The sequence below is a fragment of the Hippocampus zosterae genome, chromosome 17, assembly GCF_025434085.1.
Source record: "Hippocampus zosterae strain Florida chromosome 17, ASM2543408v3, whole genome shotgun sequence".
Taxonomy (NCBI): domain Eukaryota; kingdom Metazoa; phylum Chordata; class Actinopteri; order Syngnathiformes; family Syngnathidae; genus Hippocampus; species Hippocampus zosterae.
In genome coordinates, this window is record NC_067467.1 from 6,633,558 (window position 1) to 6,659,968 (window position 26,411).

At 43.1% G+C, this 26,411-nt stretch overlaps 3 protein-coding genes and 1 long non-coding RNA gene across 8 annotated transcripts; 1 reads left to right on the top strand and 3 right to left on the bottom strand.

Annotated features, from left to right (window-relative positions):
• Positions 1-47: 47 nt before the first annotated feature.
• Positions 48-5,396, bottom strand: LOC127589683 (tripartite motif-containing protein 16-like). Of its 2 annotated transcripts, XM_052048943.1 has the most exons (8): positions 5,252-5,396; positions 5,071-5,141; positions 3,893-4,383; positions 2,707-2,802; positions 2,315-2,548; positions 1,996-2,164; positions 1,842-1,907; positions 48-1,295 (listed from the first exon to the last, which is right to left on the bottom strand). In XM_052048943.1, the coding sequence occupies exons 3-8, from the start codon at positions 4,223-4,225 to the stop codon at positions 760-762; spliced, it is 1,434 nt and encodes a 477-aa protein (XP_051904903.1). In that variant the 5' UTR covers positions 4,226-4,383; positions 5,071-5,141; positions 5,252-5,396; the 3' UTR covers positions 48-759. The 2 variants fall into 2 exon arrangements, with proteins under 2 accessions (XP_051904903.1, XP_051904902.1); XM_052048942.1 differs by lacking the exon at positions 5,252-5,396 and having other exon boundaries at positions 5,071-5,219.
• ush1ga (Usher syndrome 1Ga (autosomal recessive)) lies at positions 5,295-18,426 on the bottom strand. 4 transcript variants are annotated; one of them, XM_052048947.1, is made up of 5 exons: positions 15,854-18,426; positions 15,563-15,715; positions 8,668-9,121; positions 6,900-7,693; positions 5,295-5,837 (listed from the first exon to the last, which is right to left on the bottom strand). In XM_052048947.1, exons 2-5 carry the CDS (start codon positions 15,628-15,630, stop codon positions 5,834-5,836), a joined length of 1,320 nt encoding a protein of 439 aa, XP_051904907.1. In that variant the 5' UTR covers positions 15,631-15,715; positions 15,854-18,426; the 3' UTR covers positions 5,295-5,833. The 4 variants fall into 4 exon arrangements, with proteins under 4 accessions (XP_051904907.1, XP_051904906.1, XP_051904904.1 ...); XM_052048946.1 differs by having other exon boundaries at positions 15,844-18,426; XM_052048944.1 differs by having other exon boundaries at positions 15,563-18,426.
• LOC127589715 (uncharacterized) lies at positions 13,042-13,738 on the bottom strand. The gene is made up of 2 exons (XR_007959484.1): positions 13,488-13,738; positions 13,042-13,275 (listed from the first exon to the last, which is right to left on the bottom strand). It is a non-coding gene; the product is annotated as an uncharacterized LOC127589715 (long non-coding RNA).
• A 1,350-nt stretch (positions 18,427-19,776) lies between the features above and the next one.
• Positions 19,777-25,362, top strand: LOC127589674 (proton channel OTOP2-like). Its single transcript, XM_052048931.1, has 6 exons — positions 19,777-20,400; positions 20,489-20,625; positions 20,705-20,763; positions 22,269-22,486; positions 22,675-23,546; positions 24,372-25,362. Exons 1-6 carry the CDS (start codon positions 19,959-19,961, stop codon positions 24,540-24,542), a joined length of 1,899 nt encoding a protein of 632 aa, XP_051904891.1. The 5' UTR covers positions 19,777-19,958; the 3' UTR covers positions 24,543-25,362.
• Positions 25,363-26,411: the final 1,049 nt, after the last annotated feature.

Genomic DNA, 26,411 nt, shown 5'->3' on the forward strand with positions numbered 1-26,411 from the left:
GTCCAGTCGTCACTTCCGGCATATCTTCACACATTCCCCCCCCCCCGCCCAAAACTTTTTTCTTATTTAATTTATTTATACAATGTTTATCTACTAGTTGGCTAGAAATCGACTACAAAACACTGAATATGAAAACTATATTTTAATTGCGAGTTGAGAGTTTTCTTCTTGCTTCCATCTCAATATGCAAGTGTTGTTAGTTTTTTTTTTGTTTTGTTTTAATTTTATGTAGTACGCAAAATTGCATTCTTACTTTTGGGATTTTTTTTTCTTTCTAATTTTCACTCAAAGTGACAGAGCTTCATACGCTACCCCGTGCGTACGTTGTGCAAGGACACATACACACACTTGTACCACTTCAACTTTACCATGCAATCAAATAAGCGCCCCGCTGGTTACCAGAAGCTGACATGAGCTAATCTTTGCATACAATAAAACTCAATACTGTACACCTCTGCTTACCTTTGGGCTTTGACATGACAGCAGTGGCATCATGATGGGATGTGGATGTTTCTGTGTCAGAGTATTTTAGACAGTTTGTCTGGCCACCACTTGAAAGTCACTTGGGATCTTCACTCAATTTATCTGGTCAAGTCATCGGCGAAACAAACATAAGGGCCACTTTCACATCACAGTGGGGTGGAAGTGCACATTGGCTTGCTCATTGTTTAGAAATAGGCAGACAACAAAAGATTACTTACGAGCCAATACAAAAGTACATTCTCCATGGTATGTCTGTTTTTAATAATGCAGAAGGCATCATTTTAAATTAACCAGACAAACCACATTCTCCTTCTTTGAGAGCCACGCAATGAGATACAATGGCTCAATGAAATCGGCATTGTACTTGTGCAGCAGCCTCATGGACCCACTCACATGGTAAAATGACACATGGCCGGCATGGAAGTCAACATAAATGCCAATTCTTGTCACGTCCTGCGCTTCCAATGGCGTTTCCACGCCGGCGTGCCAGGCGCAGAGGCCTCGGCTGTTCCTCCCGACGCACCAAGAGAAGTCGTTGCCGGTGATACAGCCGGTGCTTTCTCGGCCCTTGCGCTCGATGCTCTTGTAGGTGACACCGACATGAGCCCCATCGCCACTCAGCTCCGCCTCGGCGTAGTGGCGGCCCTCGTAAACGCTCTGTGATGTCATCGCTTGCCGCCAGTCCTCAAAGCGATCGGGGTGGTCCACGTAGCTGTGTTGCCAGGGGCTGGTGTTGGTAACCTTCATGTTGTCCGCTGTTAGGCGCAGGAAGTTATGCACGGTGTCTGGGTCAAATGTCAAATTCTTTGCATCTGAAGGGGAAAAACAAGTTGAAATTTCAGGTTGGACCTATTATGGAGAACAATGGCGCCTTGAGATATGAGACACCCGACAGTTAGAGGAACAAGCTGTCATGTGGTCAATATTTTGCTTTGAATTGTGAGCATAAACTTGTATGCTGATAGTGAACTCGAGTCACTCACAAGAAGCAGAATTTGTTTTAAATATATTAATCAATTTTACAAAAAAGTGGCCCCAAGCTGTTTTTGCCAGTCCCAGTTGAAGCGGACTTTAAAAAAAAAAAGAAAGAAACAAAGAGCGTTGAACGTTTTAACTGATGCAACATGTGTCAAAAACTGTTTAATGATTTTTTATTTTGATTTTATTATGACATACAGTATTTCAAATGGTCTTAAAGTAAAATATTAGTTTTCTCATTAAATAAACATTTTAAAATGCGGTTGTCTTTTTTTTTTGGATGGCTGGAACGGATTATGGTCATTTCAATTCATTTCAGTGGGGAAAGATGACTTGAGATGTCATATTGATATACATATATATTATATATATTTTTTTACATTTTAAAAAGTCGTCTGAGTTCATTGGATCGGGCAACAAAACTTGCGGCATCTGGGATTCGCCACCTGTTTGATAGATAAATACAAAACACAACCGTTAATCCCCAGAGAGGATTAAAAAATAAATAAATCACACTTGCTCGTCCAATCACACCTTGAGAAATGGTACTGAGCTTTTCATGGTAGGAGGAGATAATCAGGCCACACAGCTCCTGGGTGACACTGGCTACGACCTGGACGTAAGCATTCACATGGTCCACACGGGTCACGCTAACTTTAGGCAAACAAACATCCGCCGCTCCCTCCTTCCACTGAGAGTATTCCTACAACAAAACGAAGGATCTGTAAGCATAATACCTTATTTATAGAATATTTTTTTCTCTCTGAGCCTTTATGTTCCATCATGCTCAAATCTGTATACACTGTCAACCTTTGAGATTGCGTAAGAATTACATAACTCGTCTGGCACTGACCTGCAGGAAGGAGACATCGCAGTCGCTTCGTGCCACTTTGTTGATCCCCGCCAAGGTCTTGCTCAGCTCCGCCTTCCTCTGCTTCAAGTGAGCCTCCACGCCCTCGGCCTGGCGCAGCGCTCGCCTCCGCTCTGCCTGCAGCCGCTCCGCCACCTGCTTCCTGGCCTCCGCCACCACCTCCTGCAGCCTGGAGAAGTGCTGATCCACCTGAGCAGATATGTCCTGCACCAAAGACTGGAGACCGGACCGCAGAAAGGAAGACGTGGTTTTAAGAGGTGGATATAGTCCCCACAGAAGGCACACAACGCACCACCCACCACCCACAAGAAACCATTTGTAAACATCTCCCAAGCAAAAAAATCATCATCAATTCATTCAGGAGTAAATGGTACCGTCATGCCGTCATTGTTGCTCCACAGCTTCTCCATTGCTTTGTCGGTGGCCACGATGCTCCGATTGATCTCCTCGTGCTTTTTCTGCAGTTCAGTCTAGAACCAAGTGCAGCCAAAGACAATATCTAAGCCGCTGAGAACTAGAGTGGACTAACTCCGTTTTGCCATTTTTAAGTTAAAGGCAGAAATGAATTGAGGAAAAACATACTTTTTAGATAAAACGGCCTAGATCAAGGTTTCTGGACATATGTTTGGATTCCGACAACTATTGTGCAAACATTCACTTCATTAAAAAATGAAGTTAGCTCACACTGGTTCTCAGTTACAAAAAAGACAAAATGTCATTAGTCCACTAAAGTTATTTTTATTTAAAAAAAAAGAGAGACAAAATAGTTTGCCCATTGTAGCTCTCAGTTAAAAAAATGGAGCTAGCTCCCTCTAGTTCTGTTTAAAAAAAAAGACAAAATGACATTTGCCCACTGTAGTTATTTAAAAAAAAAAGACAAATGGATTTGGCACACTTTAGTTCTCAGCTAAAACAAAATACAAAAAGGATTTGGCTCACTCAACTTCAGTTTCAAAAAGACAAAACAGAGTTAGACTATTCTTCGCTCAGTAAAAAGACAAAAAAAAGACAATTTGGTATATTCATTCATTCATTCATTCATCTTCCGAGCCGCTTGATCCTCACTAGGGTCGCGGGGGGTGCTGGAGCCTATCCCAGCTGTCTTCGGGCAGTAGGCGGGGGACACCCTGAATCGGTTGCCAGCCAATCGCAGGGCACACAGAAACGAACAACCATACGCACTCACACTCACACCTAGGGACAATTTAGAGTGTTCAATCAGCCTGCCACGCATGTTTTTGGAATGTGGGAGGAAACCGGAGCACCCGGAGAGAACCCACGCAGGCCCGGGGAGAACATGCAAACTCCACACAGGGAGGCCGGAGCTGGAATCGAACCCGGTACCTCTGCACTGTGAAGCCGACGTGCTAACCACTGGACTACCGGGCCGCCCCAATTTGGTATAGTTTTGTCTTAAAAAGAAGGAATGGAGTTAGCCCACACGAGTTCAGTTTTGAGACAAACTTGAGTTAGCCCACTGTAGCGGTCAGTTTTTTTAAAAGAGGAAAATGGACTTGGCCCACACTAGTTCTCAATTTGCAAACATAAACGTGTTCAGACCTCAATCTGAGCCCTCGCCTCCTCCAAAGATGAAGTGGCGTGACCCCGGTGCCCCTGACCGCAGCAGTCAGAGCACAAGCAGCAGCCATCTTTCAGGCAGAAGCGCTCCAGGGGAAGACGGTGGATGTCGCACGTTCGTGCATCCACGTGGCGAAGAGGCTCCACCAGACGGTGGCTCTGGAATTTGGCGTTCTCCAGGTGAGGTCTGAGGTGATCCTCGCAGAAGGATACCAGGCAGGTCAGACAGGATTTGACGGCCTTCCCCGGCTCGTCCATGCACGTATCACAGAGGACGTTGGGCTCCTCCTGGCTGTTAACGCTGCTTGTCGCCATTTTTGTCGTCTTTCATCCGAGTCAACTTTTTCTTTTTTTTTTGAACTTCCGAAAGTCACTACTGAGTGTGACAGGAAATACTTGCAAACCACGCCCAAGGTGTTATTGTCTCATTTGAAATTCCTCCCTTGTTTGAGTCTTTGCTTTGCCTCGCTAATCTAAAGAAACAAACACACACACACGCACAATCCAAAGAAGGAAATGAGGAGTGGATGTTGATCCACGCCTGGAGAATAAACTTACTGCTGGTCATTTTACTTCAAATGGGAAGTATGTGAGTCTGCATTTTTTTAAAAGAAATGAGTTGTGGCTTTTTGAGCAGACTATTTGCAGGTGGTAGTGATACCGTGTGGGCTATTCACTGCAATAGAAAAATACATTTTAAAAAATGGGGACAGTGATTGTACAAACCCTGTAAGGTGAATTATTAAACCCTAATGTACCCTAGACTCCAAACAATTCAGGCCAATTCCTGTAATTTTTTTGTCAATTGAAAACCTTTGCTTTTTCACATGACAATACCTGTATGTCAACATTTCAGCTTTTAGTTCCTGGTGTTTACAAATGGCTCTGATACACGACTCATCGCGTGAGAAAAAAAAACACTGCATGTCTACGTTTGGGTTTTGCCAATGAAGATGTGATCAGTTTGATAAAAGTATCGTATCATATATACTTGTCAGTGTTGTCAGTCGACGGTGAAAATGTATATATTGGCTTCACTGTTCTATTAAGATTGGAAGGGAGTGCCTTTTGGGGGGGGGGGGGGGACATCAAACATTAGGATTCTCTGAAAAGGACCGGACCGTTTGCATGCTGAAGAAAATAAATTATTTGAAACATACCTTTGGATTTGGATCTGCACCATCTTTCAATGGGCTCTTCCTTGGTAGAATTCTTGTAGAAATTTCTACTCCTGCAAACAAATAAACCACATTGTAAGTGTAATGATGTAAATAAGACAAAAACAGACGATACATCAAACTCTGTAAAATGTCACAAAAATGACGACATAGGCCTACTTACTCTGCAGATGACAGGGCAAAAGCTGAGAAAGTCCACGAAAACATGAAGTTGAGCGCATTTATTACATCATTTCAAGCAAATGCTAACATATTTCCATTGTGCTCTTGTGCAGAAAAATGCTGGGAGATGATAAAAACCTTCCAATATATTGTTATGACTGACATTATCTACATAAATATTGACTCGACATGCACTACACAGTGTGTGCAAGTACATGAAATGTTGATGGGCCGGTCGTATAAAATCATCAAGGTACGCGTACACGCACACTGACATAAATCACTCCTACAAATATGCTTGTCATCCTGCCTTGGCAGAGACCAAACTTGCGATGTGTCAACAGGAGGCCGACTTGACTTGACATTCATCACATTGAGGGAGCATGCTATTTAAAAAAAACAAAACAAAAAAAAACATGTCAAGTGTGTTTAAAATGCACAGGCACGAGAGTCTCGGTCAACCCCATGGGGGCAAACGTGTGTCCCACGGCGCAACTTTGAATCTTTCCATGGATCTTCTCCATGTTAGAGGTAGATGGTTTAGTCGTCACTCTCTGCAGTGATGCACCCACCTCCGCTTGAATCATCTGCACAATATGATGAGGGTGGGGTCATGGTTACCAGCTGTCAATGTCATAAAACCTTTTTTAACTGCAAACTAAAGTAACATTTTGCCATTCCAGACTCATAGGACTGTTAACTAAGTTAACCACTGTTCATTTTAAACGTAAAAGCAACAGTGTGTTCGGCAATATTGTACTAAGCCACCAGGACGGAGATGTGTTTCCAACTTTTCATCATCTTATGTCATCACGCTACGTCGTCATCCCGCTGGGCTACTTTGTTACGTTCCAAGGTTAATGCTGCGTCGTTAGGCGGCGTTGTTACACTCGGAATTATGCGAAGATGTCATTTTAAGATGTGACACGAGACTGTCATGTTTCGTCATTAGACTACATTGTTAGACTATGTTGTTATGTTATGCCAAGATGTTATGCTACATTGCTATGCTAAGATGTCACGCACACAAACAACGCAAAAGCGACAAAAAGCTAATTTAATGACTAAAGGCAAACCTTTCGCGTGAAATCCCCTCCCCCTCCCCAGACCACCCATTTACCAATATCTTTTAATCTCTTTGCCCACATACTGTATTTCAGGTCGCATTTGTATTTGTGACAACTTAGAATTAAAGTAAATGTCTTCATGAAACTAAATGCGCTGGCTTCTTCACGTAAAGGCTTTTGAAGGGTCATGTGTGTAATTGTAGTACACATGCGGAGCAGGTCTGGACGGGACATTTCAGCCTCGACCTTAATCTAAGCAGATGCAGAGGTGCTGTGAGATACAGACTGCAGACATTGTCTACTCACGCTATTGCTTCGAATAATTCCCGTTTAAAATTCAGCGTCAGGCGGGAAAACATTGTTTTGAGGTGGGGTTTTCTATTTTATTCCACCAGACAAAACTGGGTACTGTGAAACTGAATACTAACAAGACAGATAGGGGACGTTGTGCTCTGCAAGCGACTGGCAACCTGTCCAGGGTTTACATGGTGGCATGTCTCTTGCTCAAAGTCAGCCTGGATAGACTCACACGCAACTCGAAGGAGAAGTGCGATAGAAAATGGACGAATGTAAAGCACTTACAGTTCAGTGTCTTCAATGCATTCCGGGTCCTCTATGGTCTTAAGACGTCTCTGACAGGCATCTAAGATCTTTTTCCTGGGTCCTAATGGGATGTGGATGCTCTTGAGATCATGGTCAGAACAGAGCAGCAGTGCTTGGAGGTCGATCTTCTCCCTCCTAAAGATTGAGAAGAACTCGCTCATGCTCTGCGTGGCCAAGAAGACTTCCAGAGGGCTGGTGAGGGCCTCGTCGTCATCGTCCAGCCCCAATTCCACCTCCTCCCAAGGAAGCTCGTCCAGGTTCCTCTCCTGTAGGCTGCGAGCACTTCCGATGCTGTCTTCATCCAGGCTGCGGTGAGGGTGCAGTCTGCTGCGCAGATGCACCGTGTTACCTGAGCCGTCAGCTGCGTCTGGATCGCCCAGGTCAAACATCCCCCCACTCACGTAGTTCCTCCTGAAGACCATGGTGCCCAGACCGGGCCGGTTGAACAGGGAATCGTGTCCCGAGTCTGTACTGACCTCCGAGTGATCAGCGTTGGTCCCGTGGAGGTCCGGTTCGCTGATGGCACGTGAAATGGCGTCGTCGTTGTGGTCTCTGGCGAACATTTCACGGATGTTGCGGCGGCCATATTCCTTCGGATTGACATATGTTCCGGGTTTGAGGAACATGACGTCGTTGCCCAGTTGGAGTCCGGAGAGGGAGCGCACGCTCTTCCTCCCATCCTCATAGATCTTGAAGGTCCCATCTCCTTGTTTCTTTTTCTCCAGCTTCTTCTGGATCTTTGTCTTCCCGCGGTTTGTGGCTTGAAGAGTAGCCTAGCAGCAACACGGGAGAGATGTGGTTCATTTACTTGCAAAACGCTGTCCCCTCCTTCGTCTCCTGATGAGGCATCATCAGGAGCAACTGAAGGTGTTCAGCATCTTGCTCTCAAACATTTTGACATGGTCACAACAGCTGAAGATCAAGCCCACAACCTTCGGGATGGGAAAAGCCCACTCTACCACATGAGCCATGTCGTCCCCGATCTAGCTAGAGCAGTGGTGTCAAACATACGGCACGCAGGCTGGAACCGGCCCCATGGAGGTTCAATCTGGCCCGCAGGATCATTCAAAAGTGAAAAAATGCATTAAGGACACAGAATGAATATTTTAAATAAAATCCAATTAATGGATTATCCGCTAGGGGCAGATCGTTTTGATCAGAGTAATAGCAGTCTCAATCCCTCCCTGAGACAGACCCAACACAGCAGACGGTATCAATGCGCCAATGCTGCTTTATACCAAAACAAAGGAAAGACATGATTTTGGTTTCTTCTAACAGAGTATGGTATAATGTTAATGGTCCGGCCCACTTGACATCTGCCGAGTCCGTATGTGGCCCAGAATGTGAAATGAGTTCGACACCCCTGATCTAGAGTCTGTTGGTTACTCTTGCTGATTATCGATCAATTGATTAATCTGTCCCTTTGTCCGTCTCTCTGCGCTCTTTTGCTTTGTGTTTGTCAGTCCATCTCCCCATCCATCCGTCTGTGTCTTGATTGGGATGTCTTGTCTGTCTTTTTTCTCTCCATTCACTCAACTTTGTCTGTCCCTCATCGATCCGTACGTTGTTGCTCTGTCCGTTCATCTGTCACTCCTTTATCTGTCTATCTATCTGTCCATCTTTTCACACACCCCGTCGCATCCCTCCGGCTCACACAACCGTTTCACGTATTAATGACTGACCGATAAATGGTCAGTGCAAATCAGTCATCTTTTCTGGACGGTTTGAAAAGTAAACAAGTGTTGACCTGTGAATATGGCACACTGACGGCTGCTGCGTTGAAGTTGTGCACCCTGTGGCTGACAGAGCCGCTGCTGTAACTGGAAAAACTCATGACATCTGACACGGATGCCTCGGGCACCTCCTTGTGGTACTTCTTCTCCATGCGCTCGTGGTGCTTCTTTTGCATCTTGGCGCACTCCTTGATGCGCCTCTCTGCGTCTCGAAACGCCCTCTCTTTCAGCTTGTTCACTAGCTTGGGGTTGAGCCCCATTTGCTTGGAGGCGATGGAGTCCAGGTAGCGGACGCAGTCCATATGACTCTTGGTGGCCGCCATGTCAAGCGGCGTGTGGTAGTCATTATCCAGGCACCATATGTTGGCACCAAATGACACCAGGAAGAAAAGGCAGTTGTGGTGACCATTGGCAGCGGCGAGGTGGAGTGGCGTGTTGCCCCATATGTCACATTTGTCAGGGTTCCCACTGTGAAACACAACCTTATGGTTAGTGACAAGATTGAAATGTCACGTTTCCACCAAGCAGTGCAGAATTTGGTTCAGTTTGCTTCTGTATGCATGGCAATTGCTACCGTACCACGTTTTTTTAGAAGATGCTGTTGTGTACGGGTTGCATGAGTACGGTGCGGTTCATTTGAGCCTAGATGCACTGCAGTCCATACGTTGGTCGAGACCGCATGAACAAACCAAGTGGAACCGCAACGTTAAGTACTGCTTCGTGGAGACATGACGATAAGTTCCGACAGTATTGTAACACAGCAGCCATCCAACCATTTTCTATGTTGCATATCAACATTGGCGTATGGGGTGAGCTGGAGCTGCCCCAATCACTTCCTGAGAAATCTTGCTTCTTGAATTAATTGTAGTTAGAATTTGGAGAAGGCCCTTGTGTGTTGCAGCAAGATTGTACCCCAGTGCAGCGGTGCCCAACCTTTTTTGACCCACGGACTGGTTTAATGTCAGACAATATTTTCAGGGACCGGCCTTTATGGTGTGGCGGATCAATACAACAAAATAATATGATATGACTTCCATGAAAACGGTGGTATATTCAAAACATAATAATAAACATGAGTGATGATACGAGGAACGTCCGATCTGGCCGCAACACTCTCTGGTCGCTATGGTAACGTTTAAGCGGGCCTTCAAAATAAGATAAGCCGCAAATACAAAGTGCATGAAAAATACGACTCACCATCGCCACATGTTATGCAGAGTGGGGTTGGTGAGTGGGAATCTCCCGTTGAGATAAATCCGGAGTTTGCATAGGACTGCTGATACGGTCTATTTAAATTTAGCCTTCTTTTTCTTGAAGGTCGTAAGCTCCTCTTCTGTCTCCTGGCTGGGCCTTTTCCCCTTCCCAAAGGAACTCTCCAAACACGTTTGTTTTTCACTCTTTTTGCTAGCTCCCGGGTTTCATTTTAGCGGTAACCTATCACGTGACCAAGAAGCGCGCCTTGACCTGCGTCAAAAGTGACATACGATAGGCGGATGTAACAGAGCAATGATTCAAAATAAAACATCTTTCAGAGTCTTAATTAAATAAAACGGAAGTAACGCAAGTTATTTATTCTTCTTGTGCGGCCCGGTAATAAATGACCCATGGACCGTTGCCAGTCCACGACCCAGGGGTTGGGGACCACTGCCCTAGTGCACAAAGCAAGGTCTATATTGGCAGGACTTTGGTGCCAAAGAACTTGAAAAGTGATACAGTGTCCTCAACTTTTTGTGGCCGGACCCTCGGCTGTTAGGTGACAGTAAACCTTCTCGTCACCCCTATGAGTCAGACAAATGGCCGGTCAGGGTGCAATTTGAGCTCCGGCTTGTCGCTACGAGTGCTTCGCCACCCGGCTCATGTTTCAAGCGAGGCTTTCACAAGGTTTCAGCTGGTTCCAACTGCATAATTGTGCATGGCGGATGATGTCCCGCCACATTCCTCAAGTCCAATCATGACTGCTGTGACAAAGTCCTGCATCACATTCAAAGAGATCTTGTTTGTTGTTCAATATGAAACTACCACACATCCCGCAAATACTTTTATACATTTAGAGTCATAAGGTACAAGTATCTCGTACTCATCTGAGGTGCAGAGTGGGTGCAAAACGGGTCACATTCTGTGAAGTTGTTTGTGGGTTGTTTTGTGTTCGGCCCTTGTATGCATGTGCCACAAAAATGCTGTCACTGCCTTTGGCGTTGACTTAATTCCACACCTTGGGCTCTGCTTCCGTTTGTAAAGCGCTTCCCAAGCTTTTTACACATTTTAAATTATGATCCGATTCAGGAACTTGGGGACTTGATTAAATAATGGGGGGAAAAAAAAGTTCTGGATTGAGCAAATGAGGAATGGGTGATTGTTAAATATTTGAATGATGTGCTGCAAAGCCTTCATCAAACAAACCGTCAACATGCTATAAATAAATGTCAAAAGATCACACGCAATTATCTACGTTCAAATTCCATTTTTTAAAATAATGTTCCCAGCTCAGATTACTTAATCTGGGGGAACATGATCCTGATAGCTTTATCCGTGGTAATTTATGTCCCGCCGTTTAAAATGCTGAATGCAAGAGAGGGTCGTCCGTTCGTTTACCCCCCCGGAGTATCTCTTATCATTTTATCTGATGTTTGCTTTATATGACAGCCGTTTGCCGAGTACGGCATCTTCCCGTGACACCCTCATCATTATCATTCAATTTATGGTTAATGTTAGAACAGTATGTCAGGCTCGTATCATGAGAGGAATGCAATGTCAGGCTTGCGGGGACTCTTGTTTGCACAGATTGCGTGGGAAATAGTGGATTTTGTTTTGTTCAGCACACGATTTGCTGTGTACATAACAGTGCATGACTATTCCTCGTTGTATTCTTGTTTTTGTGCAGAGTCTGATTCATTGTATGGGCATCCTTACAAGAAAAGAATGATTTCTCCATTTACCAAATGAAGGGGTTTGCATAAGGGGCCCATTTTTTGACTTGCAGGCGAAACAGGTCAGCCGTTAACGATGTGCCTGTTGTGTGCTTCAGAATCCCAGCAATGCCTCACGCTATGTCCCATTTCGCTGCATGTAAAAGTTGGCCCTTTTTTTACTTTTGCCTATTTTCTGACACGTTACGGATCAAACCAATAATCGAATCACCCTCCCCCCCAAAGAATTATGTTAGTGCATTCTCTGCAATGTCAGTTTGAAAAGGTTTTGATTTTTCAATCAATGGATGGATATCACAACATGGTATTTCAAATTCAGTTGATCAATTAATCCCAAAAAGAGGTTGATTGAATTTTAAAGTGTGATTTTCAGTATGAGCACTCCGTCATTAGTTGAATCTGTAAAGCTGTACCTTGATGTACAGGTGGCTCAGCTTACTTGAGCCATAGCTTGATCGATTTTTTTTCTTTTTTACTTTGGGTTAAGATGCAAACATTTTCAAAAGGAGCGACGTTCAGAAATGCCACCTCTCGAGCAAAGTGGGAAAAAAAAGACCCGAGAGCCAGTTCACACAACTGTGTTGTAGCTATTTTGCAGCATCTTCGTTGGAAAAGGCCACCGCAAATGCCGCCCTGCTGTATCTTCTGTGTAGACAATCCACCGCTTATTTTATCAAGCGCAATCTTTTGTGATAACAGCTGCGTTATAAAAGTCACAACGATGGCACTCTGGTTGAAGTGTCGCACCAACAGCATCCATAACAGTGAAACCATTTAGGAAGGGATCATAATTCACACTGGCTTTTATGAGCCCCAGCGTGGACATTCTGGCGAGTGCGCGGTAAAATATTGAAGAGGGAACGCATGGCTGAAGAGCATTTAATGAAATCCGATAACTCGCACATGACCTTGAACACTGTGGCGGTGCGCTGACATTTCAGAGTCGTCATTAAAGCACTCTGCCGGGCGTTAAAAATGACTAACTATCTTCAGTCTCCAAGTGTTGCTCACAATTGCGGGTGAGCCGTTGCTGTACAGTGTCGGTGGCCACATTTTTGTGCTCAAGGGCAGCAAGTGATTTGTAAAAAAAGGACGAGGGCCAGGTCATTCATAGATTAAGTTAAAAAAAAAATAAATGTGAAGATGTAATGAATGTAATTTTAATGTAATATTAATGTAAAAAATAGTTTACATTAATAATCAACTTGATTCATCTTAATAACCCATTCTCATTATCTGCTGTTGTAAAAAAAATCTATTAACAAAGTAAATACAATTACATTTACAAATAATTAGCAGCATAATCATTGACATTTAAAAATGTTAAGTGCATATAACTAGTACATATTATTTTGTTATTCACAAATAAATTATTTGAATCAATTTTAGGGGGATTTTTTTATTTATCTGCATGTAGTGTACGGTAAACAGACAATTATCCAATTCAAGTTCTATAACTGCTTCAGTTTATCTGTGCTCTTACAAGTTGCGATTCGATGATAAAATCTTGGTTAAAATGAACTTCACGTTTTAATTTTTTTACTTAGTTAATTATTCTTTTAATGCTCCAAAACAAAGGCTCAAATTTTGAGAAAAAAAAGTCACTAAACTAGAACTGCTGCCTCTTTATTTACGATGGCTGTTTTTCAGCCTGCAGCAAAGCTTCCAGTCATCTGCTGGCACCACGTTTGCCACCTTCCCCACCTTCATCTTTCCTCTTGACTATGTTAACATCATACAGTCCACGTGCAACTTCAAAGTTCTCCTCTCCTAAGCGGCCCACATTTTTTTGCAATAGTGGACGAAGTCACGAAACAAGAAGTGCTGCCTCATTGTTTACAATTGCTGTTTTTCAGCCTGCAGCAAAGCTTCCAGTCTGCTGGCACCACGTCTGCCACATTCCCCACCTTCATCCTTCCTCCTGACGTCATACAGTCCATGTGCAACTTCAAAGCTCTCCTCTCCTGAGCGGCCCACATTTTTTGCAATAGTGGACTTTGGGATCGTTCAAATATGAACCAAGAATGGGAGGTAGTATCACTATATGAGATCATTTGTCTTGGCGAGCATTTAAAATTGCCAATTTCAAATAGTTTGTTTGCAGTTATGCTCCTATTTTTGGGGTCCAAAACATTGGTTGAAAAATCCTGCCAGATTAAAAATATGTCGCCCAAATGAGCGTGCTCTTTTGGCACGTTCATAAATGTTCATTTTAAATGCATTTGTAAATTTTGCAAAGTCATACCAATTGACAACGTTCCAGCATACTTTAATGGGCTCTGTTCTCATCCACACCTTGCCCTTTTGTCAACTTCCCATTGTTTTAAGTAGTTTTTGTAATGTGCCAGCAAACAAATAAATAATAGCGATAGTAAGGTAGCACGGTAATAGCGCTCCATTTTGTGATAGAGGCTCCCACGATTGTAAGAATTTAACAAGCGTGGCATCTTCCAAGACGAGATTGCATCACCGTTTGAGGCGTCAAAGCATTTGCCCTTTTGTCAACTTAAAAGTGCATTCAAAGTCGTGCTTAAATAGTACAATTGGAACCATTTAAAGTGTAAACTCATTAACCTCAAATAAAGTTTATGTTTTCTAGTAGGTTATTCTGACATTCACCCCCCCACACCCACCCCAAAAACAAAACATCATGATGGGGTGGCACGTCACCTCACAGCGCAGAGGTCCGGCTTTCGATTCCGGCTCTGGCCTTCATGTGTGGCGTTTGCATGTTCTCCCCGTGCTTGCATGGGTTTTCTCCGGGTAGTCCGGTTCAACCCCCCCCCCCCCCCCACACACACACACACACACATTCCAAAAACATGTATGGCAGGTTAATGGAACTCTCTAAATTGTCCATAGGTGTGATTGTGAGTGAGGACATTGGGGATGGATGGATGCAAAGGTAAGCAGATGCCACCAAAGTTGAATGGGTTCACGCAAACTTACATTTTAATTGGTTTAATAGTTTTTGCATCGTCATACCAGCAAAGAAATGTTCCACCAGATTGAATTAGCTCTTTTCCTACCTGCGCCTGACTGTTTCACAAAGTTTCTGTTGATGGAAACTATTTTTTTCTGCTGTAATCATCACAACTAACAAGTACTGTGAACAAAAGCTAAAAATGCTGTTTTGTGATTAAGGCTCTTACAGTTGCATGAGATGAACAAGCACGGCATTCTCATAGGTTGAGATCACCGTTTGAGGTCATTTACCCCGTTAGCCTCTTGAAAGTACAACAGTAAACAAAAAGAGGGAGCCTTTCATGCAGCAAAAAGTCACATATAAAGTATTAGTCACATAAGAGTTAAGCTTTTGTAAAGATAACAAACCAATTTTGCATTAGCATGGGGTAGATTTAAAAGACTAAGCTGAGACATTGGGATTCATGCATTAACTGGAAAAAAATATGCAGGATAAATGGGAAAAACATTTGTTGAAGTAGTTTTTGCAGGAATAGTTTCAAGTCCTAAAAGTGATCTGATTGAGAGTCTTGCAAGATGAACAATACGTGTATTATTGTCAGACACGGGGGTGCAAAGGTGACAGGTATGACGGCACCCTCTAATATTCCGAATAATAATTTGGAAAGGAATGTGTTAGTGTTCGCGCGATAGATGCAAATCATGTCTTTCCAGTTTCTGTGCAATACGCTTGGTGGCAAGAACAATGGACTGTATTACTTATTTGTTTGTGTCCTAGCTAGTTATTCTCTATCGTCATTGTTTTAATGATCTCAACGCGAATTTGGTTATTTAGTCATTGGGTCATTACGGAGGGGAGCGGTTCAATGCGAGTTTATTGAAAAGTGCATTTGCGCATCAAAGTTGGTGTGCTTCCACACCTTCTTCCATGCCCCCGTTTATTGTGGTTGCATAACAGTTATTCCGAATACGTCTACGCCGGATTTTTTTATTATAGAGTAGGTGTAGCTAATGATGTGTCCTGTGAGGTTTTGGCTTTTTTTTTTTGGGTACCCACCCCCTCGCCACGATAAGCCGCAGAGCCTCCAGGTTCCCGTGATAGGCCGCCCATAGCGTGGGTGTCATGCCATCCTCGTCTGGCGCGTTGAGGTCCTTGCGGGTGGCCTCCTTCAATAGGTCCAGGTAGCCGTCTCGGGCCGCTTTATGGTACCTGTCATTCATGGCGACCCGTTAGTCCGTCCTCGTTCGTTTGTCTTCATCGACACCCCCGGCACCGCCCGCGCTACAGCTGTAATCCTCGACGTTATCGTCATAGCGGAAACGGTGTTGGCGACCCACCGCCCTGTACCGGAGCGTCGGTCGGTCCGTGGCCAGACTCCCCCGAGGCTTCTTCGACGGTTTGTGCGCGTCGTTGGTATCCAGGGAGGCGACGTCGCACTCGTACACCTCTCAGGCCGCCTGAACAGTGCTCCCCCGTGGCCGACCTGCTCATAAACACAAACACGCACACACCAGGGACCCTCACGAGATAATTAAAGCCAAATGACGACATTGTACAACTGGGTCTATTACCAGTACCATCAGCACCGCCGCCTGTTCCTACGACTACTACTCGTAGTTCTACTACTTCCTACTACTACTCGTTCGTATGACTACTACTTCTACTACAGTACAAAAACATTTCTGATACTACTTGGACGACCACAACTCTAATTTGTACAACTACTTCTAGTATAGTCAGCAACAACTACTACTACAGTACGACTATAGCAGCATGAACACAACAACTACGACTACTAGGCCTATGACAACAATAACAAAAATAACTTCACTTATAGGAGTATACTTTGTCCAAACTACAGCATCAATAACGCTAGTACTACTACGACAACTATTAGTAGTACAGTAACTATTCTACCACACTTCTACAACTATTAATAGCACGAGAACAACTACCAAAGCGACAAGTGGTCCAAAATCAAGTACTCTAACTACTACAGCAAGAACAACCACAAGTAATACTGTAACTACTACATACTGGATACTACTACGACTACAAGTAATACTAATATCACGATGACAACCAATACTACTAGGAGTAGTACAAAACAACACTACTACTATTATGGTAGTAATTTTAAAAAAGGATTAATGGTTGAGCATTTATTCTATATCGCTGATATTCTAGAAAAGAAAGTTGACACAACCCCCGTTCAAATGCCAGATTTTGGCAGGTTGAAAATTGAGACCAAGTTACATAATTTCTAAATATTTTCAACCATCATTGTGTCCTGCGAACTTTTCAACTCAACCGAATAAAAAGAACCTTTGAGAGTTGAAATGCAAACAACTGGAAAAATGCAGTTGCACAAGTGTGCACACCCTTTTATAATAGAGATATGGCTGTAAATAATCACATTCAAACACACAATAGACACCAGTCAACATGCCTCTGATTAACCCCAAACAAAGTTTAGCTGCTCTAGAAGGCTTTTGAGTGATTTTTTTTCTTCAAAGCAGAAGTCTGTCGGCTTTTATGCTAACTAACACAGACACTCATCTCGAATAAGACCACACAGTTCCTGGTGAAGGGAAACAGTCTCAAAGCATGATGCTGCCACCCCCACACTTCACTGTAGGTGTGGTTGTATTCTTTTGGTAATTATTGTTTGAGCGCCTTGGTAAAAATCCTTATTAATGAGCATTTGTGGGTTAGTTGATTTGAGGCTTATTCTAACAGGTACTCAGAGGTTGCATTTGCTTTTAAAATTGCTTGGCAGGTCAGAGGCCGCAGGTTTCTCTCTTTTGATTTAGGCAAATTATGCTTTGCTGGCAAAATTTTATCCGACCCGTTGGCTGACCGTAAGGTGAAAATTTTGAGCCTTTTAAGACAGGACAGGAGCACTCCTGCCTGTGACAAAATCATTTTCCTTCTAACTCATCTGTTGGATGTTGAAAAGTCTCACTTGACTGAAGGCAAATACAGTAACTGATTGAAATATACTTCCTCATTGCGACAGACTCACCAGGAAGAATAGCGTTTGACGTTTGCTTGGCGTTCTCTTCGCTGTGATTATTTTAAGCCCTCTGATGACACACCACGGGCGTACACAAGGAAGGTTCTGTGTTTCATACGGGCTGTTTTAATGTTGAAAAAGCACCTTAGTCAGCCTCACCCTGACAAGCATCCTGCACGGCAGCTAATTAAAAGATAAGCCTATATATATTTAAAAATAAATAAATTCTGCCACATGTGGGTCCCTGCATTGAAATTGTAGTGCCCTACTGAAACCTGCATGACAATAACCAGAAATGGATAAGAGAGATGCTGATTTGGGGGCGGCAGGTTCATGTGGCCCGCCCTTGAGAGCATACATACACAGACGACAAAACATCTTTATAAGGGTCTTGAATAGCACTAAAAACCTGAAAATAGTCCCTTCAAGCATGAAATCAAAGATAGGCAAATGCACTCGCTCCACATGCCAATTTGGAGAATTCCCATCATGTTGAAATTGGGAGGCTCAAGTCAAAGATCACAACAATTAAGCTTTACCAGTCCTACAAATGGGCAAATTATGATTTTATATCAGCAGCACAAAAGAATCATAATGTTGGACAATCATCATATGACAGCATATGGGCCGACGTGTTTATTTACTAAGAGTGGCAATGGCAGAAGTACATACCGGTATGTTCTGCATATGTGAATTGTATGTATGAAGCATATAGATGTAAACCGCAGCAAGAATAGTCAGTGGCGTTATATGTACCCGAAACTATAAATGTCTCAATAGTCTACTGTAGCTTCAGTGTTATATGGCGACCACACCTGAATAAATACAATATGTTAAAGATGTAAACGGCTGTAACGATAGTCGTTAGCAATGTATTTTGCAACAAAAAAATACAACTATAAAAATATCAATAGTCTGCTTCAGCATTCATTTAAATCAAATCATCTACTTCAGCATCAACATCATGACCAGACATGAAAAAAAATGGATACCACTACATACTGTAATGTATGCACATGTGAATATAAACGAGCAAGAATAGTCAGTAGTATCGGAAAATATGTAGAAAATCATCAAATAATGTAATATGACCATCCATCCACTGAAGTAACAGTGAAAATGTAAAGCACACACACACATACACTTGTACAGTATGTGTGTGTATACAGAACGTCGCGTGTATTTTCTGAGAAGGAACCGGTTTCAGTGTGCGGTGGAATTAGTGAGAAAAACGTATAAACGTATTACCTGGAAACATGTTGAACTTTCGTGGAGTATTTTGAGCAAAACAGGATTTGTTTGGCCATAATATGCTTCGCTGCTCACGACAGATTTATTGACCTTTGTGGCTCCTCCAGCTGTGTTTCGGACGCCTATAAAAAGGGGGGCGGACACCTCTGCATCCCACACTTGCGGTCAGGTCAGTCTACAGGTAAGGTCCAACCTCTACAGTCACTTTTTCTGTCATTTCGAATCAGTGTGAGTGCATGTTATTGCACAATAGTCATACTTTGTTAATGCACTTGATTAAACATTTTAGAATCTGACAATTTTTTCTTTACGTTCACTCCCGACATTTGAAAATAGACATTTTGGACTTGCGACTCATTACTTTGTCAAAATAGGTTCATTACTTTGATCAACCTTTGTTGAGTACAGAATGAATGTCTAAAAAAAATGTAATTGAGAAATGTGAAGTCAACTGCAGATGAGATTTTGATTTATTGGTTGATTGATATTTTGGGGAGTTATAAGATGCAACAGTACCGGAGAAGCAATATATTTCCAGTGCGCGACTCATTTATGACAGAATAATGAGTATTTTCCCTGTTGACCTTTTGAGAATTTAGCCTCTTTCGTGTCAGTTCACAATGTTGCCAGGCCACGCTTAAAAAAGAGATTGTACATCTTAATGACTTTTTTAAAACTCGGTGAGATGAATCAATAAATCAAATAAGCAAATGTGTGGAAATTGATTGTTTTGGTGGATGGTATGAAAGCTGAAGCTAACGCGAAGCTGTCCACTGTAGTAACCGCTGTCCCTGTAAGGATTAAACACAATGTTTTGTTTTTTTTTTTTAATCTGCCAAGTTATCAAAATGTCTCCTTTGTGTAATTGAAAATAAGAATCACATTTCAGAGTCTATGATTTGTTTCTTTCACTTTGGTAAAAGAGTTAAATTTTCTTTCTCAATTCTACGAGTTGGATTTGAGAATCCAATATGATGAGTTTGGAAACTTTGGGCCACTCGCTGACGAACTCGGCTAAACCAGTGTCGCAATGTCAAGGTGCCAATTATGTTGATTCCGCTCACGGAAAAAGTTTGAACCTGGGCGGGTTCTTTAGGGGGAATGGCAAACAATGGGTGAAGCTTGTAAAACCAGTCACGTCTCAACCACAGTTACAGATGCTGCCGGTAATTCAAATGCGCTCCTATGTCGCAGGAAGCAACCATGTGTTTGAACACGGGCTCCCCGTGCGACTGTCTGGCCAACGGGAGCCCTTGCGAACCCTGCGGGATGAACAAAAACGGGGAAGGTCAGTGTCACGCCTCCCCGCATGGCGCCGCGGCGGAGAACACGGGCGAGCCTGACCACCCGCTTGAAAAATCAAGTTCTTCGAATAAGGAAAGGGACAGAAACTGGGGATGGATTCTGTCCGGGGTCATCTTTATCAACGTCCTGATGTTGGGTATCGCGCTGGTGAGCGGAAGTGCTTACGAGCACGTCGACATCAGCATGTCTGACCTCCAGGTTTTCCTCGTTATCGTCCTCATCATCACCAGCATTTGGATGATCTACTATATCATCTTCACGGCCAGGATTGAAAACGCCGTGGCGTACAGGGACCAACACGCCGGGCCCGTGTGGCTCAGGGGTACGTAATCTTGACATGTGCTATTTTTTGCTGGGGGGGTGAGCTTAATAATAACGTCTCAACATCGCCCGTCTTCTTAACTCTGCAGGAGGAATGGTGCTGTTTGGACTCCTCAGTATCATTATGGACTTTTTTAAGATCGCCAGCTATGTCGGCTTCCTCCACTGCGAGTCGGCCATCAAGATTGTTTTTCCCGTGATCCAGCTTGTTTTCATTGTTGTGCAGGTAAATATAAGTCAAGTGCCCAATGCTAATTAGAAGTGGAATGTCTCCTAAAATGTTCAACTGGCAAATCTGTTTTCAGACGTATTTCATGTGGGTCCATGCAAAGGACTGCGTACAGCTACACAGGAACCTTACACGGTAAGTGACAGATGATCAAATATTTCTTACGGAATTTAGTTGTCTCTTGCCCTAAATTCATGCAAAAAGAAAGATTTATCCCATAGGAAACAACTGAAATCCATCGCAGGGTATATCAACTAAACAGGCAATGTTTTAAACACATACTTACAGTAACTGTCGTGGAAGTAAAACAAAATCAAGTTTTTAATCGTAAGAAGAATCGAACACTCAGCCTTAACTTTGCCAGAATGACAATTCATATCGACAGATAGATAGACAGACGCTGATTGACATCACAAGTGATTTGAAACCGGTTGCACGACTCTATTGTTGTGATTTTCCCTGAAAGTTTTGGTCAAATTCCGAACCAAGTTCGTGGGAAAAGACAAGTTTCAGCTCACTGCGCTTAAGTGTAAGACCATTGAAAAGACTTTCAATCGTTTTCCAAGTCATTTCAAAAACAACAACACGAGCTAAACCAAAGGTGTCAAAGTCAAGGCCCGGGGGCCAGATCTGGCCCGCCACATCATTTTATTTGGCCCGCGAAAGCAAATCGAGCATGTCAAGGTGATTTTGGGCAAGAAACGGACGGGCTGTGCACTCGTGACTGGTAATTAGCGAATTGCAGTAAAATGTCCCAAAAAAAAGCAGCTTTTGTTCAGTTGTTGACAATTCCAAGTTCAATCAGCAGTCAGACTTCGACTCGAGATTTAAAGACAGCCTAAAATTGGTCCTTACACTTTTTTTTGGTTTGTTTGTTGTATTGTAGTTTAGTATAGTATGATTACATTTGGATTAAAATAACATGAAGTACAATAAACATTGATTCTACATTCTACATCAAACAACAAAGCGGGTAACGGAAAAGTGGTTAGGACTGCACGACTGTCCGTGTTTTATGTTATGTCTTGTGTTTATTATCTTACTTTATGTTAACTGTTTTGTAAAGCGCTTTGTTACAGCTGCCCTTGTTGTGAAAGCGCTATATAAATCAGCATGTATTGTATGTATTGTATTGTATTGTACATTTGCTTGAGGAATGGTATATTTGTCATACCGGTGAAGTAAGTACAAAGTATTATTTTGCGTCACAATGTGCTTGGCTTCTATGGAAAATCAAACTAGCACCGCCCTTCTGCTTGATCCAGGAAGTAGTCTGCTCAGTCATTGAAATCCAGTTAAGGCACATAGTTGACATTACCTGGACAAAAATCTCACAGCAGTTGTGCCACTGTATGTTGCTGGCATAGATAGATGAAAAAAAGAAGCATATGCAGAGATGGAAATCCCAGGTACAGATAGTAAAAAATCCGGCCACGGTTTGGCCCCCGTGGCTAAAACCAAACTATGTCATGCAGTAAATTAATAACAATTTTCGGACTAAAATTTGATCATTTTTCCATGTTTGGGTTCGGTTAATCGTGCCTTGGATGACGTTTGATGTTTGTTCCCGTGACCACAATGGTTTTGAAAACAAATCCTGACCATGGATATTTATTTCCTTTTTGCGGTGGTTGGGGCAGGTGCGGCCTGATGCTCGTCCTCTCCATTAATCTGGTTTTGTGGATGGCTGCGGTCACGGAGGAGTCACTCCACCAAACAGGCCACCACGGTGACGACCACGGCGACGACCACGGCGACGACCACGGTGGCGATCACGGCAACGACACGCATGAATCCAACGACCACCATGACAACAGCTCCCATAAGCTCTGGGGACGGAACCTGTACATCCGCAAAGGTACAGGAGAAGCCATTTGACAGGGGCTAGACAAACGTTTGAGCTCAAGACCACTGAGTTTCAGCGCGCGCAGATGGGCAAGTTTTTTCTTAGAAAGCAGACCAGAGCATACTTTGCCCACCCTTGCATTGGCGTATTGGTGACAGGAAACGGCAACAATGTAACCCCATTCTTTCTTCCTGTCGCAGCGAGTTACGGAGAGGACGAATGCGTGTGCAGCCACTCATCCTGCGGCCTGTTCAAAGACGCCTACTTCTACCTGTACCCCTTCAACATCGAGTACAGCCTTTTCGCCTCCGCCATGGCCTACGTCATGTGGAAAAACGTCGGCCGACTGGGCGAGGCCCACGACCCGCACAGCCACGGCCACGCCCACAAGTTCCACCTCAAAGGCGCGCTCATTGGGCCCCTGGCTGGAATCGTACTGGTACTCGCGGGGCTGGCCACCTTCATCGTGTACGAGATGGACATGAAGGAGGATAAAGAAGATGACCACAGCAAGAGAGACCAAGCGCTGCTGATTCACTTCATCATTAACATTGTTATAATAAGTCTGATGCTGGTGGCCACCTTGGTCGGCGTGACCATCTACAAGCTGGATCGCCGGGAGCACGACTCGGAGAAGAACCCCACGCGGAGCTTGGATGTGGGGCTGCTCGTGGGAACCTCCATGGGGCAGTTCATCATCAGCTACTTCACGATAGTCGCCATGGTGGCATCTGGAGCCCAGGGCCACCTGAACAGGCTCAATCTGACCTGGGCTATACTAATGGTGATCCAGATCGGGCTGCAGAACTTCTTCATCGTTGAAGGTCTCCACCGCGAGCCTTTCCACGAGGAACACCATGAGACCATAACCTCGGTGACCAACATCTATGCCATGCACCACTACAGCAAAGAGCTGAACCATCTGGAAGGATCGGAAATAAGAGTCAAGCCCGAGCTGGAGCTGCCGGCGGTGACCCCGTACGGCCACACGGTACACTACCCACAGAAACTGACGTGGAAGAGGAGGGTCCTGAAGGAAGTTTCCGTCTTTTTGCTGTTGGCCAATATTATTGTGAGTATCCTACGCACATCATTTCACTAAGGTGGCGAAAGTGCTCATGTCCTATACTAAAGTAGAAGTCAAACCAAAAAAAAATGGTAAAGGTACAAGTCCAGTTAACCCCAGAAACCAGCGATCACTGGTTTTTAAAAAGGGTTTTAATTGCCTATGGATGCCAAAAGGTGGCAGCTAAGCACTACTTATATCTAAATGAAACTCATCAATTTGCGTCAATTTACTGCTTTTACATCAAGATACCACTAGATGGTGCCAAAGTAATAAAACTGCTTTGTCCCGAGAACAGGGACGGCTAAGCTTTTGAGTAACACAGAATAGGTCAGGAAAGATTCCTGGAAGGGGCGAGTCTCCAAATGTCGAACCTCAAACACGTTGTGGTTGACTGTACTGATTGATATCCTTCATTGAAGTAACAGCAAAAAAGAACAGAGTCTTTTTTCAATGAAACAATTCTCTATAAACAATCTTGCCTCTCCAAATCTGCTGCATTATCATTGTTAATGCTCGCTGGTTCATGTGCTGCCTTACAAGCCGCTAAGACAGATCAATTCAAATCTTACTTGCGGTTGACCTCAACCCACTCTGTTTAAGTTATTGTCATTGATTGAAAAAAGTAACATGCGTATTTTGACAAAGTAAGGGGTAGAAAGTACAGATATTTGTTTTCACATGCAGGAAATAAAAGTCTTTTTAAGAAGAGTAACAAAGTATTTGTACTTCCCATCGCTATTTTTTTATTTTTATTTTTTGCACTCAATTATTTCAAACCAACCCAATCGCAAAACGTTTATTTCTTACTGTCTTGTTTTTCAACTCCAGCTTTGGATCATGCCGGCATTTGGCGCTCGCCCTCAGTTCGACCACCCAGCCGAAACCGAATTCTACGACTTCAGCATCTGGGCTGCCATCGTGAACGTCGGATTGCCTTTCGCCATCTTTTACCGCATGCACTCAGTGGCCGCGCTCTTGGAAGTGTTCGTCATCTCTTAAGTGGATAACTTCAGTGGCAAAAAATTGTTCATTCTCTTTTTCAATCATACTATTCGACAAACAAAAACAAATGATTACAAATACAACTTATCATAAGATACACTCACTGTACTTGTTGGTGCCGGTCCCGTCTTGGGGAAATTGTGAGTGTGATGCTTAATTCCAGTCTGTTCCGAGATTTTCTTTGGGTGGCTAGAAAGTCCCACTTCACAAAGATACAATACTGGAAAAGAAAGCAAGTGTTCAGTGTGTTTTTGACAGTTTTTTAAAGATTCATTGCCTCATTTGCCAGCCTGTCATCGCATATTATGCAAAAGTGGCCTGATGCGTGAGGTTCCCTTGTAGCCATAAACCCGTATTTGAAGTAGGACTGCTTATATATTCTTAAAAACAGTTGGTGGTTCTTTCTCTTCTGTGTCCTCACTCGGTGTTTTCGTCTTTCTCAAGAGAAAGTTTGGTTTTAACTCATTGTTGTGGGCGTACGTTTTTTTTACATAACGTATCACATGACAGAGGAGATCGGTTTGATATGTGTACAGAGATAATTGATTTTTTTAAATGTAAAACTTCATTATATATGAAGTATCTATTTTTTTTTCAGTCATTTTATGCAGCCCAGTAACAGTCTGCGGCCTGGTGGTTGGGGATCACTTATCCTATTTAAAATGACAGGGAAGCCAAAGTGGATCCTAGCTCACTTTGGCCGAGAAGGGGGAAAAGGTTGTTATTCCTTGGACTAATCACCAGTTAATCACAACACATAAGATCCACAAGCAATCACACTCAAACAATTCAGTGTTCACTCGACCTTACATAATGGGGGGGGGGGGGGGGACACACATCAAGCACAGGAGGAACATGCGTGCACTTTTAGGCTGACGTGCTCACCACACGTGCATTTTTGTACAATAAATGTGAAAATTTTGTTGATTTGCTTTTCTGAAGACACTTTAATAATTTTTTGAAGTTTCAATTGATGTTATTGCTATTGATGTTTTTTTTATTAAATGTTAAACTATTTCTGATATGTGTAAGTGTAATGTATAGATGCCGGATGAGTGAAAATAAATTAATTGCATTGTTTATAGGCTTCAGTGTGTGTATTCAAAAAATAAAGACAAAAAAAAACTAAATAAAAATGATTTTGAGGTGGTGGTGATCAGTGCCCTTATGATATTTGTTATTTTGGTTGAATCCCTGGAATTAATTTGCTGAATGGAAAAACAGCATTCCTGTCTTGCACTCGCTTTGGGGTTGAGGCATGCAAGTTAATACCTACATTCAGTCCTTCATTACATCAGAAGTACGAGAAAGAAGGGTTGACCCAAATATCAATAGCATAGATTAAAAGAAAAAGAAAACAGATTGGTGCTGTTTACTTACGCTTCAAGCAATATCGATCAACGCCAGCAGGTGACAGCGTAGCTCTTCTAACACTGCTGACCCCTGAAAGTAACAGTGCTCTTTTCGTAGGTTTGAACCACATTTTAATGCTGAAATCAAACAAGATAGAAAATCGGACTTATCTCAGTCCTCGAAGCTTTCGAGGCGAATGGAGACAGCAAAGGTTGCTGATTCCCATAACTATCCATGTGTTACAATCGTCGAGTGACGAAAGTTGAAGACGGACGGTGACATTGCGTCTTTTTTTTCCGATTTTGCAACTCAGACCTCATCTGAAATGGGCGGTCTCGTGCACCTTTCCTTGTCGTAAATCGGCAAAGTCTGACTTTCAATCTTACTAGGATGCAGCATAAGTTAACATTTTGATAACTTTAAATTGGAAACCACTTTTCCTGCTCTTCATATAATTAATTGTCATTTTTTGTTTCAACGGATAACTTTCAAGCAGTCCTTTTTTGTTTGTTT